Source organism: Balearica regulorum, chromosome 5 (genome assembly GCF_011004875.1).
Source record: "Balearica regulorum gibbericeps isolate bBalReg1 chromosome 5, bBalReg1.pri, whole genome shotgun sequence".
In the NCBI taxonomy this organism is placed as follows: domain Eukaryota; kingdom Metazoa; phylum Chordata; class Aves; order Gruiformes; family Gruidae; genus Balearica; species Balearica regulorum.
The window spans coordinates 18,238,536-18,258,572 of NC_046188.1; the positions used below are offsets into that span (position 1 = coordinate 18,238,536).

Genomic DNA, 20,037 nt, shown 5'->3' on the forward strand with positions numbered 1-20,037 from the left:
CACGGTTTGCAATACCAGAGTGTTTTTTGACTGCAACAGAAACTAAATTTAGACCCAGTTACATAAAAAATACTAATAGCCTTAACACTTTTAATCAGCATAAGAGGTTTAGAGATACACAAATGATTTACAGTCTGTTGACTAGTTTTATACTGCATTTGCAATATTGTGCATTAGTAAAATCAGGGAGATTAAGAAAGAAATACTGAGGCATAATAAAATTACATAAAATATGAAAAGCAGGCTATAGAGTGACTCCAAACTTTGATCCTAACAGAAATTTTACCAAAATACAGCAACATAATTTCTCTATAGATTCCTGCAGCATGGGAGCTAACCTGCCCGGGTAATGCAAGACAAGTACTTGATAGGTTCAGAAAACAGGTTGGACTCTATAAAAGTAGTATTAACTTCTGTGATCCTACAAAGGGCAAAAAATAAAACGCTTACTGTCTTCATACTGTTGCACACTGCTGATCCATGGCTAGCGCAAAAGCACAAAGCAATCTGGCAGGCTTTCAAATGCCACGTCTGGCATGGTGACGGGCAATATGCTCTGCCAGCTGTGCAACTCCTTCAGGAGCTGCAAAATGACAAAAAAAAAATTCCCTAATGATTTGTAAGGATAGTTCATTATTATGGCTTGCAGAGCACCTGCCAATAATTTATGAAGCATTGATCACATCATGCTCAGGATATTTTTTCTCCATAGCAGCTAAACGAGTTCCCTGAAAACAACAGAAGACGCAACAATATTGTCCTAATATAAACAATTACTTGCCCCAGGCAACAGTAAAATTGAAAAATAGGTGGTAAAGATATCATTTGTCCCATCTCCCACTTTTTGATATGTAATCTACACCATGGAAACATTTTCAGGTTCAAAACTTGAAGCATATACAACAGACTACTTAGCTACATGTGAGTAATTTTTTTTTTTTCATATAACTTGAATACTTCATTGCACAACGTCCTCGGAAAGCATTCCTTAAAAGCCTGTTTCTATTAGTGTGTACTAGCAGATACAGAAATTAAATGGCTGAGTTAGTCCTACTGAGTTTTAGTGATGATGAAGTTCTAGCTATGTTCCATTTTTTTCTTTCAAGGATCTTTCAAAATCCTTTGTACAATGTTTCTAACAATTTAAGTGTTACTACTGATAAAGACATATTACCTACCTCATTCAGAATTATTTCTGAGAAACACTGGTTGTAACAACTGAGATGAGCATACTATAAAACTTATCCAGATGGATTTAAAAGAAAAAAAAAAAAGACTAACTTCAAAGCAATTACTGTAAAAATCTACCTTAAGGCAAGTATTATCACTGATACCTGGCCAGTCACTTCTTAAGCCAATTGTTCTTCCTACAAAAATGCAAAGATCTGGAGAGGAAGCAGTAGTTTCTCCAGATTAAATTAAATGCAATGGTTTTACATAGAACTACAACTTTAGCAAACCTCAACAAAGGGCTAGCTTTCAACTTCTAAGCTATTAGTCATTTCTTCTTCACAGGAACCCATTCTCAGTGATCTAAGCTGGCTCACGCTAGATTAGAATTCTTGTTCCGATTTCCACAGCTGTAAAGCAGTCTAGAAAATGGCTCTTGTCTGTGTCATAACATTATGGTTTAGAACAGGTGAGACAACTAAACCAGACTCCTACAGACAAGGCAACTGAGTTAGGTGACAACTCTAAGAAGGTATCGAGGAAACCACCAACTTGAGAAACTGATCACTCCAGGTGTTGTTGCTTAACAATTCTGTTGCTAAGAGTTCATTCTTCAGAATTGACTCGTAAATATACCTATAAACTGATTAGCCACAAAGGAAAAAATACATTTAGTTCTATGTAAAACCAAAATACTTTAATACATTGGAGATGGAATAGTTACTTAGCTGCAAAAGTTCTGACATTGTTACTTGACATTAAATATTATGCTTTATTTCCCACATCTTAAATACCAGCAAGGGCACCAACAGCCACTATCACATGATGAACTCTATCATCAATTTCTCTATGTAATTTTTCAAAGTCGATTTTACGAAAACTGTATCAACCTCGGGCTGAGTTAGACAGAAAGTTTGTGGTTTGGGTTTTTTCTGTTTTTAACTGAATCTACCATCACAGCAAATTTCTTTAGAATCATTTGTCAAAAATACCTTTTAGAGATGTTTTTAGCACATCAGAAAAACTGCACTGAAAATGAGAAATATTTAAGAAAAGCCTATACAACTGAAATCATGTATTTGCTCATTATCAGAATTTATGAATACCAGATTGCAGTTACAAACTACACTTTTTGACACATACTTAGCTCACTATCATTCAGCTGTTGAACCACAGATCCAGCTTGCATCACCTAAGAGGATTAATGCACAGGCAGGTTATTACAGCTTAAAGCTCATATACCGAACTTGCTTCTTCTTAATGTTTTGAGTTTCTATGCATCCTTCTTTTCCTGGAAAACAGCTACATGGCTTATTGGAAGTTCTACTCAAAAATGCAGTCTTTTTTCTTTGTTTACTTCCTATCACAGTGGTAATATATAACCTATAAAGGGGACTAAAGTTTAAAGTGCACTGCATGCAACAATCTAGTTCTCCTATATCTTTTTATGTCCCGTATTTATCAAGCTTCCACACTCTCACTATGCATAAGAAAACATATTTGTCAATTAATAGATATTATAAATGGTACTTGTATATTCCTCTTCTACCACTGTGAGCAAGCATTACTGAGCTGAAAGGAGGGATCAGTTCACTTACCACTGAACTGCAAACACTCTTCAGAATTTCTCTGCCAGAAAAGCTAAGACACCTTTTAGGACAAGGAATTAAGAATTTTACTAATGTAATTAATTTAGATCTATCTGAAACAAGACACTCTTACATCCCTTGGTTTATACTAGCCAAGCGGTATGATGTACACTAACAGTTCACAACATATACTGCTTATCATGCAATTTTAGATCATCCAAAACATTCAATGACATGTTCATGGAAGGTGATTTTCTATAAAAGCTTGTGTTGTTATAATGGAAGCTTTCAACTTCACTGGAAGGAATAAAAGTATTAAGATGAATACCGCTCACATCAACTTTGGCTAACTACTCTGTTCTGTACTTGCAAGAAACAAGCCACACAAAGGACTCCCATTTACAAAATAAACCCTAGTGATGCAAATTTTGATCTTTGTGTCATATTCTCTTTTCCAATCAGAAAAAGTCTCAGAGAACACAAGACTTAAGACTGTTTAAAGTATTTCTAAATGTAAATTTCAACAGGCAATTTTAAAGATTTTTTTGATATAGTTTCATTATCCTATTTGGAACTACCATCGGTTCTGTATACAGTTTTCAGATCAGGACCTAAAATTCTGTTTACTGGATACATTTCTTTATCAGATTTGACTGCAAGATCATCTTCCCCAGCACTACCTTTTTAAAACTATTAAAAAAAATCTGTAAAAGCCATGAAACACAATATTGCGCAGTGTTCAGATCCTTACAGTATGATTTCTTTTCCCAAAATCGCAAAAAAAATTAAGAAGTGGTTTAAGTGTTTTCCCCAGGCAATACATTCCTCTTTCCTAACTGAAATATTAATACATGTCATGCTTTATCAAAGAAATCTTGATTCTGCACTACGTAAGTATTTTAGGGTACAATCATCTGTAACAATTATTTAGGTTGGAGGACATTGTTGGTAGGGTGTCTTTTTGCTTGTTTATTCCAAATGAATACTGTTTGACTGCAACTAAAAGCTAGTACAGACACAGGAGAATTCCCACCTTTCCAAGCAAGTTTTACCAGCAAATAGATCTCAAATGCTCTCCGTGAGACTGTTACTCTGACTGAATGCACGGCATACCACCTTTCCATTAACAGCGTATTTCTGAGATGCGGATCTGGCTAAGTCTAAATATTGTTCAGGAGAGGAGAAGAAAGATTTTCAGCTTCACCTCATCTCCAGTACATACTGTCAAAGTAAAATAATTAAAGATGAGACTGTCATCCACATAAAGTTATTTAACTTCAGGGTAAAGCTATGTTTAGACAATGGGAACAGCTTAACAATTAATTACAGAATTATTTTTTATTATTAAAGAGTTCTGCTTCTACATTCCCTTAATCTTTGGAAATACATCTTCATATTCTACTACATAGGCACAGAAAGAAGAGAATACAAAAGCTATCCACAAATTTACCCACAAATACCACAGACTTTGGGGATGGGGGGAAGGCAAGTTTCTGCCTTTTCTGCGTCTTCAAACCTCCTTGGCTCTTCCTAGCTGAGGAATCTGAATTATCCAAGACCCTTGGAAGGAAATATTTTTAAATTGTCAGTAAGTACCCAAAGTGGGTTTGATTTGAAGTTAATATTCTTGCTCTCAAGAGCAACAGAGGACAAGAAATGGTACTCCTTACAAAATTTTTACTGCTAATGAAGAAAATGCAGAAGTCAGAAAATACAGCTGACAGTCCATGGCAGCACTGACACTTTGTGGAGGTAAGGGGAAACAAATCCATCACTTCAGATACAAACAAGAACCAGATTGGTAACTCTGAAAGTTGCACAGAGAAATTCAATTATTGTTTAAAGAGAATCACAGTTAAGAACAAAAAAAGAAAGAAAAAAAGGAAAAGAAAAGAAGAATAAGACAACTGACAGCAGACTAGGCAAAATTCATGGGAATTTGCTTCAGTTCCACACTGCTTACAAGTAATGAATGCATAGCCAAGGGGCACACCTGCCCCACAGCACAGCCTCTGACATGTTTACTACAGATGTCCTGTATTCCAGTTCATCCCTCTCACCACCAGAATCATCCACAAACCCAGCTCTCCCCAGTTCCAGCACTCAGATGACTACTATTGCCTTGCATAACAGCTTTCTAGGTCTGATTTCAAGCCACACTCATGCTGCATAGACTAAAAAAGAACAGTTAGCTGCTTTGCTCATACTTGAGCCTTTTCCTCAGTGACGGCATTAACTTGGGGTTCTCCTCTTTATCAGAACACACAGGAATTTAGTGACTGATAACACTAAACTTTTGTTAAACTTCGATGAATTTGAATAAACAGCTTAAAAAACCCAAACAAAACTGATAGAAAGGTTTATGATCACACAGTCTTTTCTTTATCTCTTTCTTAAGAACAGCACTACTTTTAGTTTCATTTCCTAAGGGTTTTTTTCTTTATTGGTATATTCCATGCAGGCACACGTGACTTCTGCCCACCCTAAGCCCTCAAGTTAAAAGTCCTAAGGCGAATACGACTATGTACAAAGTAACTCACTTTATAAAAGTTCGTTAGCATCAGCAATAATAGTAATACAATAGTATTGACCAACAAGCATTCAGTATCTTATAGATTTACATAGCAATGCTACAAAACACCTACAAAAATTGAGCATTCCTCTGAAGTTCTGGCTATCAATATAATGGAAAATAAACATCTTTCTAGACTGTTAAAAAAAGTAAAAAGCTTTGAGTCATTCCTTGCCAAGATTTTCTTTGTGTAACAAAATACATTCTCACTCAGCATTAAATTTTCAAGATTTTTTTTACATTTTAATATGTAATTCTAGCAGGTTTTTTTTGGGGGGAGAGATTGTGGTTGTTTTTTTTAACATGGTCTTCAGTTTTAAGTCACTATTTTAAACAGAATAAATAGTCAGTAGATCAGATAGAAAACTATTTGTCAAGAATGAATTGCAAAGTAAATTATCTTTCCATTGATAGCCCACAGGGCTATTTTTTTGCCACTTGTTCAAAAGGTTTTATTTAATCATACATACAGAGAGCACATATTACATTGCCAAAGCTGGTGGTTCACATATGGACAGGGAAAAAAAGGAATAAACTCTCAAGAGGCCATTTGTTTGCATAAATTAACTTCTGAGCAATTAAAGGGCCCAAAACTGTGCTCATTTTCACCTAAAAAGTAAGGTGAATTCCTAGCATCAGCAGCTACACTAAGTCCCACTGTCAACTAGAATAAAACATGGCACAAAAGCATTAAATACATCACATGAACTCAGATTTCAAGATAAAGGATCTTTCTGAACTTGGCTCACAGCAGTCTAAAACAGCAGTGCATGGATAAAAGCTTTAGACTTTCAAAGTATTAAAATCAGAACTCAGAAAACATTTTATAGTTGGCATCATTTTGCTAAAGCCAGAAGTTACAAATTCTGTAAGTTTGTACAGAAGTTACTCTGAAGCACACAATTACTGGATTTTAAACTGCCTGACAATATTATCCAGTCTTCTTAGAATACCTTTCCAGAGTAATTTTTTGATCCTGCAGATTAATACTTTATATAGAATATGAAATGCTGTTCTGGAACAAATTAGTAAGATGCAGCAGGTATAACATGAAGATGCAGCCAGATTAACACTTGGGGAAAGTTTAGGTAGTGTAGCTTCAAGTGGACTATTAAAAATGAACTTTTACTAACCTCCATAAAAAAAACAAACAAACAAAACAAAAAACAACCAAACTACAACAAAACAAAAACCACCACACAAACCCCAAAAAGAACAAAACCAAGCAAACCCAGAGTTCCCTATCCAATCTCATTTTAGAACAGAAGAATGACTTTTGCATCTTTTGTACTCTTTGGCAGGGAATCTATGAAACCAAAACATGTCCTGACTAATTGAACCTTTCCTGAGAAGGGTTCATAGTCATAAACTCATTTATAATGTGGTATGTGGGAGAGGGCAGTCATAACAGTTTGAAAGTCAACAACATGGAATGTACCAACAGATTTATGAAGAACGACAGTAGCAGTTATTTACATGTTCAGGGTAGTTAATTGTTCTTTATGAATCAGGTTTCCCCTGTATAAATTAGAAAACTACAAAAAGTCAAAATTGGGAGAAATCTCCATTGTCTTTAAAAGTCCAAGTAAAAATATCTTTGCAAGCACTTTCCTTAGACAATAGCGTATTGCTCGTATAAAAGGTCTCTTATCCTATAGAAGTCCTGACAGAGACAGCCTTCCAATCCAATGCGCCCTGTTTCAGTCTGAAACAAAAGACATGTTTCAATTTATTATCTTTACACTAATGAGAAACTTTTCATTTAGAGTATTATTTATCACAGTTTAAGACAAAGGACACCTACCCTGCGAACAGCCACCAGATTGTTGCACACAAGCACTCCTCCTACAAATTCAGCTTGTATACCTTCTCGCAAGAGAACTTGCTTGAAGTCAGACAGTCTTGGCTCATTCATAAACACAGACTGATGTCCAAGAACCTTTAAACAACACACACAATTTTAATACTTCTGCTACTTAATACCTTCCATTTTTTCAAGTATCTCCTCATCATTGTGTTGGCAGCAGTGAGGCCTAGACTACAGGACTGAAAATGAGAAGATTGGGTCTATTTCTGTTCATCCGCAGCAAGACATTTCCAGGATAGGGAGCCCTTAGAAGTTATCCATTAAGTGAAGCAAAAGTTTCCTTCTTTGCTCACGTATTGAAGACAAATGGGAAGCTGTCATTGAAGAACCCTCTTCCAAGCTATGTTATGCCAGGCACAGAGCTGCAGTAAGCTGTACTGCTGATCAGTACATACTTCTATGATAACTGTCACAAATCTGAACAGACTTTAGTTGTCTCCACATTTATCTAGCTCCTAGAATAAATGACATTTAGGACTGTGCAACAGTATCTTAAAAAGCAATTCTAGGATTAGAAGGCATTGTAATCATTCAATGAAAATATAAAATAATATCTACTCACATGCAAAGTATTTTAATTTAAGAGAAGAAAAATTTATAGAACAGATTAATTTAATGAACTCTCAAGTCACTACTATAGAGGCAGAGATGTATGAATTTCAAAGATCTGTATCTCAAGTATAGGAAGTATTTTCCATAGCATCAACAAAACATAATGAAATCCAAGAGTGACTAAACATCATCTAATTTCCAAATCTGCAAGTACTAACTACAAATGCGAAACATGCTAATTAAAATCTTATCTTCACAAATAGATGGTACTGTATGCTCGCCGCTGTTAATGGGAATGCAAGAGATCATCCTTGCTGAAAAGCGTAAAACCTGAACAAAGAACAGTACCACGTTTAACAGAGAAAACTAAACATGAAAACCCAGTTTCGGTTAGGCTTTCATTTGAATAAGATCACAGTATCAACCTCTAAGCACTACAAAAAGACAAATGAATACAGAGCTCTTCAAAAGAGAAGTCTAGATCAGCAAAATTTCTGTACCTCATGAGGTGGCAGAGGTTCCAAAGTAGGAATGATCTCGCTCTCCTCACACATCTCCTTGTCATCGTCACCGAATAGACTTTTCATGGCCTTCTGTTGTGCAATGACACTAGAGTCTGAAGAAGGCATATCCACTTGCATCTCTAAGTCTTCATCTTCCCTCAGCTCCCCCTCTTCCAAAATAACTCCAGTATCCACTTTCGAAACCCGCATGTCCAGAACACCATCTATCCAAGCCAATTCAGCATCCTTGGCTTTACAGAACTGAAGGGAGCTGACAAGAGAATCTTTTAACCTGACCTGGGTTGCACAAAAATAAAAGTACTATTAGTTTGATGGAAAACATAGAGTTCCTATTTCAAGCTTTAAAAAGCTATGTGTCTCTCCACATAGGTTTGATTCTCACTCTTTTGGGGAGGAAAAGAGGGAACCGGTATCACCAAGGCAAGATGGTCTATACTTTCAAAACATAGTTTGTCACTACTCAACTTAAAAAGCAGTGGAAATCAATACCTTTTTTGTCTTGGTTAAAATAAAAAAAAGAACCTACACAACTGCAAGCTTGAGTTAAAAGGAATTGATTGCTTTTGCTGTAATTTTAAAACATCAGAAACCTTTTTTGTGGCCAAGGAGTTCCTCAGTTGGCCTTAGTAAATTTAAGGAAAGTTTCTAGAGATACATTTACATTACTGAACAGCAGTTCCAAATTTCAACCCTCCAAAAAAATTATAATTAATATTTTGTTGTAAGAAGGGATGTTGTAAATAGATTTTAAAGTGACAAAAACATTACCTTACCCTTATTGCTCTGGTGCACTCCAGGACTTTAACCCATTAAATAAAGCCCTACTCTGAAAGACTGTTATCCACAGGAAATTGTGTATGATCTCCATAGTAGAAATCAACGTTGCAACTGTATGAAGGATACTGCAATTAACTATCTACCTGCAGCACAATCCACTCAAAACACACCAGGTTTCTGATGCCCCACTCATATCTGTTATTTTCTAATTCAATGTCCCCAGTGTACTTCATCTGTTCAGAAAGCTCCAAGCAGAAAGACAAACTAAAGCTATGCAGAAGACTGGGTTTCCCCTTTACATGGGGAAAAAAAAAAGAAATTAAATATGAAACAATATGAATTTATTCAGCTAAATATTTTGTGAAAAAAAATCACAATCGTGTCATTTCTTACACACTAGCAACCCTCACAGCTTTAAAAAAAAAAACCAAACAAACCCCAAACCAACAAAAACAACAACCAACAAACCAAACACAGAAAACACTGCTGTTAAGACTGTCAGAATTGGATAATTTTGAGAAACTAGAACTTTCCACTTCCTACAGGGTAACAAAATTTTCCATGGAAAGAAGCAGAAGTACCTCTTTCAACAATTCTACTGATGTTTTTCCTATTAACTTTAAAAGCACAGAAGGAATAAAGGACTAATGCCTAAAGCACACGTGAGACACTTTCCTCTAAACAACTTCAAAAGTTGGAAAGGGACCACACACAATTTCCACATACTTCACACAAATTATCCAAGTGTTCTTATTTAGAGCTTAACGATGAAAATTAAATGCAATATATTAACACAGTGCAACACATTATCATAACCTCACTTTCCAAGAACCAAACACGTTAACTTTTGCAGGGTGGGGGTGGGGGGGGGTGGGGGTGGGGTGAGGACAGACATGGGACACAACACAGGACATGGACGACACAGACACGGGACATGACAGGTGTCTTCTTTAACATTAATTCACTCCCAACTGAACATGTTCATTTTTAGGTACTATTTAGGTATGAAGGACTTTTTTTCCCTCTTTGCTTTCCAAGGCTCCCCTTCAGATTCCAAAGGGAATCCTGAATTGCAAGTAGTGTACAGTGATACTCTAAATGTAGGCATTATACATCTATTAAGACTTGAGTAAAGCCAAATGATGTTCCCGTGGACACAAATCTTGCCTTTTGCACTACACGTAAGAACACACTGATCTCATGTTTAAGCTTTTAAACACTTCTTATGAGTAATAAGCACAGGCAGAATGTTTACCTAGAAGACAGAAAAACACTACTAATGTCTCGATCACACAAAACCAAGTGTACACATAGGTTGTATCGTCCCTCTTCTCCCAGAGAGCAGAGTTATAAATTAGAGTCTGCCAACACAGCTCTACTACAATTCACAGTGGTTACACAACTAAAATTCTACCACCTTACCTGGTAAATGTGAGTTTCGCTGGTTGCATCTACAGTTTCGTGCAGTTTCGGCATGTAAACTTTAATATCTTTTCCACCAAAAGCTCTGCAACATTCTGCAAGGTCCTGACTGGCCTCAGGTGGTCCATGGACAATAATCAGTTGTCTTGGTTTCATTTGGTTAATAATTTTTTTAATTGAGTCCCCATCTGAGCGTCCTTCATAGTCAATGTATGTAACTCTGGCTCTAGTTTGAATTAAAAAGCCAAGAATAACATTTTTTAGTTTAAAAGATTAAACCTTTGAGTGCTCCAAAATATTTCATTTAAAAATGGAAGATATCTTGCAGTTATTCTACATCAGCAAAAGCTGTCAGCACAAGGTATATTATGGATCAGTAAAATACAGAATTGTCAAATATCAGCACATATGTGTGGGGGGAGAGAAAAAAAAGAAAGAGCAAGCCCTTTCCCACTTCCTTAATTCCAAGCTAGCCTTTCACTCAATTTGTACTGTAGCCATGCCACCATTCCAGCAGAACTGACAAGAACAACAAAGCTACTCACTTAATTTCCATGGATTCTGTTGCAGAAATACATTTGGTAGGAACATCTGATAGATCCTGGTCCATAGGCTCTTCTCCATTTGTCAAACCAGATTCTAATTTGCTTTTTTCTTCTTCTGTTGCTTGCAGTTCTGGAACTAGAAAATCCTCAGGTCTAAAGAATGAAAGGCATTTTGCTTTAATAATCTTACAGTAAAACCAAAGCACTACATAGTATAAAAATCGACAAGTTTACTATTACTACTGAGATGTTTTATAATTGTTACTGTCAACAATTTTATTACACTTGCCTTCAATGTGTCCATATTTCAGAGCTCATTTGGAAAATATTACCTTCCTATCTTACAAAAGAACTTTGGTATCTTGGGAAATACTCACAAATTGAGGTTTTCTAGCAAGTATTCCTTACACAAATAGGACAAGTATCACTAAGATGAACAATGTTCTTTCCCCTCATTATAAATTTATCAAAATCATGCGTAATTTAGAGCATAAAAAAAAGCCAGGTTAAAAAAAAATCTTCCATTTTACAAGATTAAAAAAAAAGCGCGCCTGGAGTGGAAACACACCCGAAAAGGTGTTAACACAGGCCGAGGATCAGCACTGCAGCTTCAACACTATCATAAACTTCCTGTAAGACTTAGTGCAAACTGTCCTAACTGTTCAAAAGTTACCGTGGTTGGACAGGAAGACTATATAAGTGCTGCACGAGAGACAAAATGAGAGTTTTATTACTTCTATTTTTTAATTATTTCATATATAGTACATGCTAGTATGGATTACCACCACATACTTGATAATCTCGCCATATTCATCCCATTTAATTCTTTCTTCAGGGGCTGGAAACATTGGATAAGATTTTTTTGCCTGTTTGAAGAAGCTTCCTTTCCGGCTACCTTCACCTTTCATCATCAAATCATGTTTGGTCTTATGTACAGTTGGCTGATCAATATCCTCTTCAGCATCACTCTCATCACTGGAATCAATATCTGCCCTGAAATGACATTCAAAAAAAAACCCCTAACACTTACTTTTTTTTCTTCAGGTTTAATATTACATAAACACACTGACTGGAAAACAACAGTTGACAGAACACTGACCAAGGACAAGGGCAGTTTATGTATCTGAGAAAGAGCTCACAGTCAAACGGCAGATGAAACAGATCTATCATAATACATAATACATAAACATCAGAATAAAGACAACCATTCCCAATTCCTCAGTGCCCTCAGACAAGTCTATCAAAACTATGATTTTCATTTATCCCTGTAAATAGTTGGAGCAGCAGAATGATCACACAGAAATCTCAACTCTGACCATAACAGCAGAATGCAACAGCAGCCAATATACTTACTCTTTAGACTGTTCTAACTTCTTAGCTGCTTCTTTCTTTAGTTTCTCCTTTTCCAGGTATTCTTCAAGTTCTTTTCCTTCCAATTTGACACGTTTTCTCAACTGCAGATAGAATTAACATTAATATTATTGTGAGTAGCTGACATGATTTTGATACTTTTCCTACACACTTCCGACAAGAATATTTGTATTTAATTACCAAGGGCAAGTACAACTTGTATGTCACATACAAGACAAGACTATGCAAACGTGTGGCACTTTGGCATGGCAACATCATAAGAACATTATCAATTAGTAGACTAACAGAAAAGCATTTCTAAAAGTATTAAAATCAATTAGCTTTACAAAAATTTCTTGAAACACCTTCACGAAACATCTCTCCAATAAATGAATGCAAATACTCTGAGATGAGCAGTGTTGTTGTTTTTAATTTCTGTGTCACTAACATAAAACCAGAAGAACCTGGCAAAATCATAATAGCAGGCAAAACAATGTTAAGTTTTGTTTCTTGTTTTCTGAAAATCAAATCAGAGTATAGGTCACTTAGATATTACTAGAATTCAGCATTATTCAGATACTGTAATTCAATGCATCCAATCTTAAACTAAAATAAACCTGCATCATCAGGTTTAAGGTTATCACTGCAATCACAAGGGACTCCCATAAATTAACAATGTTTACTACAGAGAACTAGACACGGGTATATAAATTATGGAAAATAATTTGAAAGTATAACTAACAATTAACTGTGTTGTTCTAATTCTTAGCTTTCGCTTATCTTTTTAATTCTGGTGGGACATATTATACTAGTTTGACTTGACTCTTTCCTCATCCAAAACCACCCTATTTTCCAGCAAGAATAATCCATTGTATATTGTGATCTGAATGTCAAATACAAGCAGAATTTTTTCTATTATAACAAAACCACAGAGGAAAGTGTTGTCTAAAGACAAATATTTAAAAGTAATTTCATCCTCATCTCTATGGAGTATTAATTTTGCCACACCAAACAGCATTTTGCAGTTCCTAATATAAGACCTATTTTTATCTAAGTTTATCCACAATTGGTTAAATATGCAACATACCGATTTCAGATTTCCCTCCAGAAGTGTTTCAGTAGATCAAAAAGGAAACTTAATTCAGTTTTGCTCATATTCCCCCAGATGGCCCACAATAAAAAAAACACCTTTGAGATATGTAGACAACTCTTACCTCAATATCTATAACTTTTTCAGAAGGATTATCAATCAGGAATCGTGCCAATGTTCCAGGTGTAGTGCGGTAAGTTAAAATTATAGAGTTTTTTGAATCCTGGCACCATTGAATGAAAAGATCTCTAGAAAATCCACACTCTAGGTCAGGCTGACTGGCAAGAACAACTTTTGGACTTGGCACTCGAGCCAGATCAGACAGACTATGACATAAGGAGAGATGGCGGAACTGAAAAGGGTTGTTTCTCTTGTCTTCAAAGCACCTCATCAACTTGTCACTCATCCATTCAACCTAAAATATGTATTAAGAAAAAGTTACCTGTAAGAATGCAAGTACAACAATAATGTATAAACCTGATATGAAGTACAGGATGCGGTATACATGTGATTACATCAATGTTTCTCAGCAAGTGTAGAAATAATGCTGAGCATAAACAACGCGAAAACAAGTCCTCTTTTTTAACAGCTATAAACTACGCTAACAAGTTTTGTGATAAAATCAGAAATTAGTATCAAGAAACATGCCCATAACCATGACTAGATTGTCTTACTTGATTGAAAGATGAGACAAACACACACGACAGATAAGACCACCACCCAGCATTTTACTGTTAAAAAGAAAAACAAAATGCTTTTGCATACAAGTTCCATTACCCTCTTCATAATTGCATTTTAAAATCAGAACAAACCTGTGATTTAGAGAACTCCACTACATTGTAGCTGACGTTATTCAGAAGTGCTAGAGAGTAGACTCCTAATCCTGCATCTTTTGTTCTCCAGATCTGATCAAGAAGTTGAGCAAGTTCCAGAACTCTGCCTGCTGTATCCACAGCTATTAATACGTTTCCATCACCTCGTAATGTCTCCAAAACGTTAGCTAAGAAGAATTAAAAACAAAACAAAAATCTACTTGAACTTTGAACCAAAATTAGAATGTTTGTGGCTTGGGGGTTTTTTGTTTGTTATATCACACTAGTAATCATAATGAAAACCAAATTGAACACAGAAATAAGTTAAACTCCAAGAGATATCCAAAACCATATTTCCACCAAAATTAAAAGGAGCTGGAGTTTTCTTGGTAGCTCTGAACATCTCACTGCTTTGATACTACTTTTTCTTTTTTCTTTATTTAAAAAAAAAAAAAACAACCCAAAACCCACATGAAACCCCAACAGTAAAATGGAGTTTAAAAAAGAATGTGCTGAGGAAGGTCATTAAAAAAATCCCTTAAGAAGAGACGACTTGATACTGGGTAAAATACAGTTTTCAAATATGCTTAATTGTTTTCAGGAAAATGTTTTACCCACAGGATCAGTACTATCAGAAAAGTGTAATTCAAAATTTGTTAAACTGTAGTAAAGGTTCTGAGTTTGGATGCTGATGAATTTCTTCTAGAAAAAAAATTTACAGTAGCTAATAAATCACATTACTGCTATTTTCAAGTGCGAACAGAATACATACTCAGCAGCTGTTCATCCCTTTGCTTCCTCCTGGGTTGTACATAAGTAGCATTAAATGAATCTGTAATAAGCAACGAAGGCCTGCTCAACATTTCCAAGGAACATCCATTCAGATGGCTGTGGAAAAAAGGCAAAAATCTCACTTTTTGCATTTCTATTTTATGAGAAAAAAATAAGAGAACTAGTCTCCAGATGTTTGCATGTACAGAAATTAAACTCCTCAGTAGCTGAATGTTTTCTGCTTCAAACTCACACATAACTAAAACTGAATGGAACAAAGAAACCCAGAGCTAATGCTTGTTTCAAACTGATTAATCCAAACACAAGTGAAATTAGTAGTCTTACTAGAGCTGGAAAGGCACTGCTACTTCCATACCTGTTTATCACACACTAAATGATGCACATGTAAAACAATGTCCAAGAAATACATATTGCTGTGTTGAACTTACATCTCCCTCTTGTGGTTGAAATCAACCGCATAAACAATTTCTTCCTCTCCATCCTTGACAATCTTCCAAATTGTGCCTCCTATCATGTGGCCAGCTGGCAATGGCGTGATTGACAAACCATGTCCTTTGCCTACAAAAGTTTTCAATATTTTAGGTACACGAGATGTATTAAAATCCATTACTGTGAATAAGAGATAGTAATTTCAAACAACTGAACGCCAAAATTATTACTGGGGAAAAAAGTTAAATCAAGTATGAAAAAGCAGTAACATATCTGTCCTTGCCATCGAACCAGTAACTTTTTTGCAATTCACTTCTATTATGCCTCCAGAAAAAGAAACTGAAGTAAAGATCACTTCTTCCCTCCACCTCCCACCGGTATGCTCAGAGGCACTGCACAGCTGCTGTAACTATAGACCTAAACAACAGTAAATTATATGACAAACATATGACATGAAAACAAGCACACTGGTGAAAGGCAGACCCCTCTCTGGGGTAACACAAAATGTTTACTCTATCATTCACTGTCTAGGTACTTACAAAAACACATATAAATTACACAAACTGGAAGTTTCCCAGAATGACAAACACACAAGTCAAACAATACCAGGAAAGGTGTCCATGTAATGCAGTCAGGATGACAGATATTTTCACCACCTGATGCTTTTTTTTTTTAATGCACTGTTGTTCCTTGTCATTGGTGCTAGCCTAGACCTTTGTCAGATTAAAACTAGACCACGTATGACCATTACTCACTGACTGCTGCATTTCACCAACTTGACAGAAGCGCACAGCTTTACTAATAATTAAAATATACATTATCTTCTTAAATGCATACGTTGAGTCTTTTTGAGTCACTTCCATTAAATATGAAAAAAGTAGGGTGTTTTTAAAAAGTTGCTCACTAAAATTACTTTTAAGATGTAAAAGCTGGCAGCACAGACATAGCCTTGCTACAAATACCTTGAATAAGGGTCAGCAGCCTTTCAAGGATGGCATCCCATTTCTATTTTGCAAATTACAGGGCAAGTATTTTGGCAAGCAGCACTCAGGAACTGGGAGATATTGCATCTCAGAGACAAGCTGCTGTGGTCAGCTTGTATGTGTCTTTGTTCAAGAACAGGGTTTCCATTTCATTCTGATCTTTAAATTCAACAAGAGAGAAAAGCTGCTGATTGTCTGGATGCCACAGTTCCTAGCAATAAGCTACACAGAGTATCATTCAGAATCAGTGAAGACCTCCTCGTTAAATCATCCAAATGCTGTAATGTAATCTCTGCAACCTATTCATTCTCTAGAAAGCTTTCCTTTGTGTTACTGGTTACTGAAGAGTTCTAAGGTATCTACCATGAGGCATGAGTAAAAGCTTTTGAGACATGAGTAAATTCCAAGAAAAGTTACAAAAACACAAAAGAGAAACAAATGTCTAAATATGCTCTGGCATGACTTCCTCCTCATTAAGTGGAAATTCTACCCATTTCCACATACAATTACTGAGGCAAACATTCAGCTGATATAGACTGACAGAGCTAGTGAATTCAGCCCTGCAAAATGTACAACATCCCCAAACTTACTCCCTTTAAGAAAAAGTTACTGTAACTCTTAATGACTCTGTTGCCTTTCACTAAAAACCATTTATTGAAACCTTGGTGACAACTTTACCTTTCAAGTTCACAATCTGAGAAAACTTCAGCTGTTGTATCTTATCAAAGGCTGCATCTACATCATCCAATGTAAAGAGCGTGAAATCTTCAGTATTATGGCGAGACTAAAACATATAAGAAGTATAGAGCGTTCAAGAACCTGAGCACTCTATCGTATCAAAGATGTTGTGTATGAAATTATCAACTTAAATATACCTGGTAGAGATCGTACATAAACATCTGTCCCATTTTATATACAGGAATAGTTGCATAAATGGCACAATTCAAGCCCATTTTTCCAACTGCATATGGAAGAGCACCAAGGTGTAGAGGGTCAGGATGAGAAAGCAGAACAGCATCAACCTGGTGTACATGTCTACAAACAGAGGGACAATAGAAGTTGGTGAAGAGAGTTCTGTATGGTGTTATATACTTCCTGTTATGGATGTTTTGAGAATACATACACAGTCTGAATGCCAAACAAGAAAACTTAAATCCTCCCAAGTTCGGAACAAACTTTTTCAAATCATAATTAAAAGATGTTTCCAAACATTCAAGTACTTAAAAATGCAAGTGACTTCTTAAAATATAATTTTAATATCTGAAACACCTAAGTTTCATACTAAATTCTTGATTAGAAAAACCTTGATATATATTTGTACACCAGAAAGTACATTAACCGAGGGGCCAAAAATACTATCACTGCAGATATGATAAAAACTGTTTATACATCTAAAAACCTAAGACAGACTACAATTCCTCTTCTGATGAGAAATACCAAGTAACAGGACCAAAGACACAACAATCCTTAAACTGATAAGGATCAAATCAAAATATATTTCCTTAAAAACAGAAAAGGGTGAATATATCATTTATGAAAAGTGGCACATAATTTTTTGTGGTTTTATTCATTTTAAAAACAGAAGTTTTTTCTTGCAAAGTGTTGCATAACATAAGGACTGAGACTAAGAACTTACTACCTATCAGGACTGAAGAACTTGAGGGTGTAAAATATATGCAACAAGTAAAAATACAAGTTGGGCTGAAAGCTTTTTCTTCCCTGACACAGTAACTGGGGCACGTATATTCTTCTTGATGGCTAGTATTAAAAGAGGGATTTTATTTAATTGCTTCTCAGATAAAACACTTGAAAAATTTTATATATTATCCTTAGTACATAATAATCCTCAGTTAAAAGACTTTAAACACTACAAGTGTGTCAATGCTAGAAAAGTGAATCTATAAAAATAGCATCACAAAGTTTAGTTTCTTTCAGGAATTTCCATATTTCAGTCATAACCTTGTAATCAATGCTTGCATCAGCAAAGCTCCTTGCTGTAAACCTGCAGAAGTTCAGTATTAAATTCTAGACAGGTTTATTTCTTTGCAGGGCTGGGATAACAGAAGCTGTTTTCCTGACTGACAGTCTATTCAACTTCAAACAAGAGGCGAGAGCTGAACCACTTTGTATTCAGCCTACATACACTAAGGATTCTTTCATTTAAATCTTAGTTAACCATTCTAAATTAGTTTACAGCCAAGGTCAGTCTCCCATAAACTCTGTTCTGTGTCATGCTTATAACAAAAAAATCAAAACATCCAAGCCAAAACAAACACTGAACAGTCTGAGAATTACAGTTAATGGATGTAACTCAGACTCACAATAAAAAAATACCAATTTTCTACTGGAAATGTTTCAGCACTACAATTCCCTTCATATAAAACATACTTAAAACAAAAAAGAAAATAAAATTTTGGATTTAACATCATCATACCACTGCATAGTATTTTGAAAACTTTCAGAAAATGACAAGATCTATTTAAAAAAAAAAGCATATGAGTTGAACTACTTACTTCCTCAGAGAATCAATAATATCCATAGAAAAGTTTTCATCCCAGCCACAGTCCAAAAGAAAACGAAATTCATCTACTTGCAACAGATAGCAAAGGGCAGATTCCTCCTGCACCCCCGACAGCGTAGTCAACTTGATAATTGATGTCATTTTCCTCTCTAAGTCTTTAACCTCCAAAAGAACTAATCTGAATGGGGGGAAAAAATATTTCATTGACTAAGCCAAAGGAAAAGCCTATTTATTTAGATCTAACTTCATAGATTTCTGAGAATATACGGGATAACAGTTGTGAATATTGCTCAATACAGCTAGTGAATACCAATTAAATCTCAGATATTAACTTTTGATCGCTGTAGGTCTTTTGTTATTATAAAGACAAGTTTTCTTGCAATAATAATAAAAAATACCGGATTAGTAGGAGCAGTGAACAGCAGCTCTCCCCCCGAAGGCCGGATGGGGACACCCGGCCATGGCGCGCGCAGGGCTGTGGCCCCTCAAGCCCAGCGACTGTCAGAGGGGGGCCCAGCACGGCGGGGGCGGGGGGGAAGCGGTGACTCCGCACGACGGCTCCAGCGCCCCGCCGGGCCCTGCCGCCCGGGCCCGCCACCGAGACAGAGGCCCGGCCGTGATGGCGTGAGCCTCGCCGGCCGGGCCCGACGTTAAGGGAGCAAGCCCTGCGCCCACTCCAGTCGCGAAAGAAAGAGAAGGAGGAAGAGGAGGAAGAAAAGGACGAGCTTGGTGAGGACAAGGCGAGCGCTTCACGCCTCAGCACCGGGCCAAGACTGGCTCCCCGCGGGGAGCAGAGGGGAGTTCAGCGGGGAGGAGAGGGGCATTCCTTCGGCGGGGAGGAATTCGCTGCCCCCGAGGAGCCGCCGCCGCCGCCGCCGCCGCCGCCGCCGCCGCCGCCGCCGCTACCTGTCTCCTGCCTCGCGGACTGCCCGCGCGCCGGCCTCCCTCAAGCCCACAGAGGCGCGCGCCCGCCACCTCCACCCCGTGCGGCGCCCTCCGCCATCTTGCGGGAGGCGGGGAGAAGAAGGAGGGAAGGTGAAAG

At 36.7% G+C, this 20,037-nt stretch overlaps 1 protein-coding gene across 1 annotated transcript; it reads right to left on the reverse strand.

Annotated features, from left to right (window-relative positions):
- Positions 1–5,727: 5,727 nt before the first annotated feature.
- On the reverse strand, positions 5,728–20,027 carry CPSF2 (cleavage and polyadenylation specific factor 2). The gene is made up of 15 exons (XM_075753674.1): positions 19,902–20,027; positions 18,988–19,173; positions 17,350–17,509; positions 17,153–17,258; positions 15,491–15,620; positions 15,043–15,158; positions 14,271–14,458; positions 13,583–13,873; positions 12,372–12,472; positions 11,811–12,011; positions 11,019–11,171; positions 10,474–10,699; positions 8,251–8,550; positions 7,136–7,270; positions 5,728–7,036 (listed from the first exon to the last, which is right to left on the reverse strand). The coding sequence occupies exons 2-15, from the start codon at positions 19,134–19,136 to the stop codon at positions 6,944–6,946; spliced, it is 2,349 nt and encodes a 782-aa protein (XP_075609789.1). The 5' UTR covers positions 19,137–19,173; positions 19,902–20,027; the 3' UTR covers positions 5,728–6,943.
- Positions 20,028–20,037: the final 10 nt, after the last annotated feature.

Excerpts from the sequence above, each read along its gene's own strand:
- CPSF2 (XM_075753674.1), bottom strand. The coding sequence starts at position 19,136 with ATGACATCAATTATCAAGTTGACTACGCTGTCGGGGGTGCAGGAGGAA. Across the intron at positions 11,172-11,810 it reads GAATATGGCGAGATTATCAA|ACCTGAGGATTTTCTAGTTC; the intron begins GTATGTGGTGGT and ends TTCATTCTTTAG. Across the intron at positions 8,551-10,473 it reads GCGAAACTCACATTTACCAG|GTCAGGTTAAAAGATTCTCT; the intron begins GTAAGGTGGTAG and ends TGTGCAACCCAG.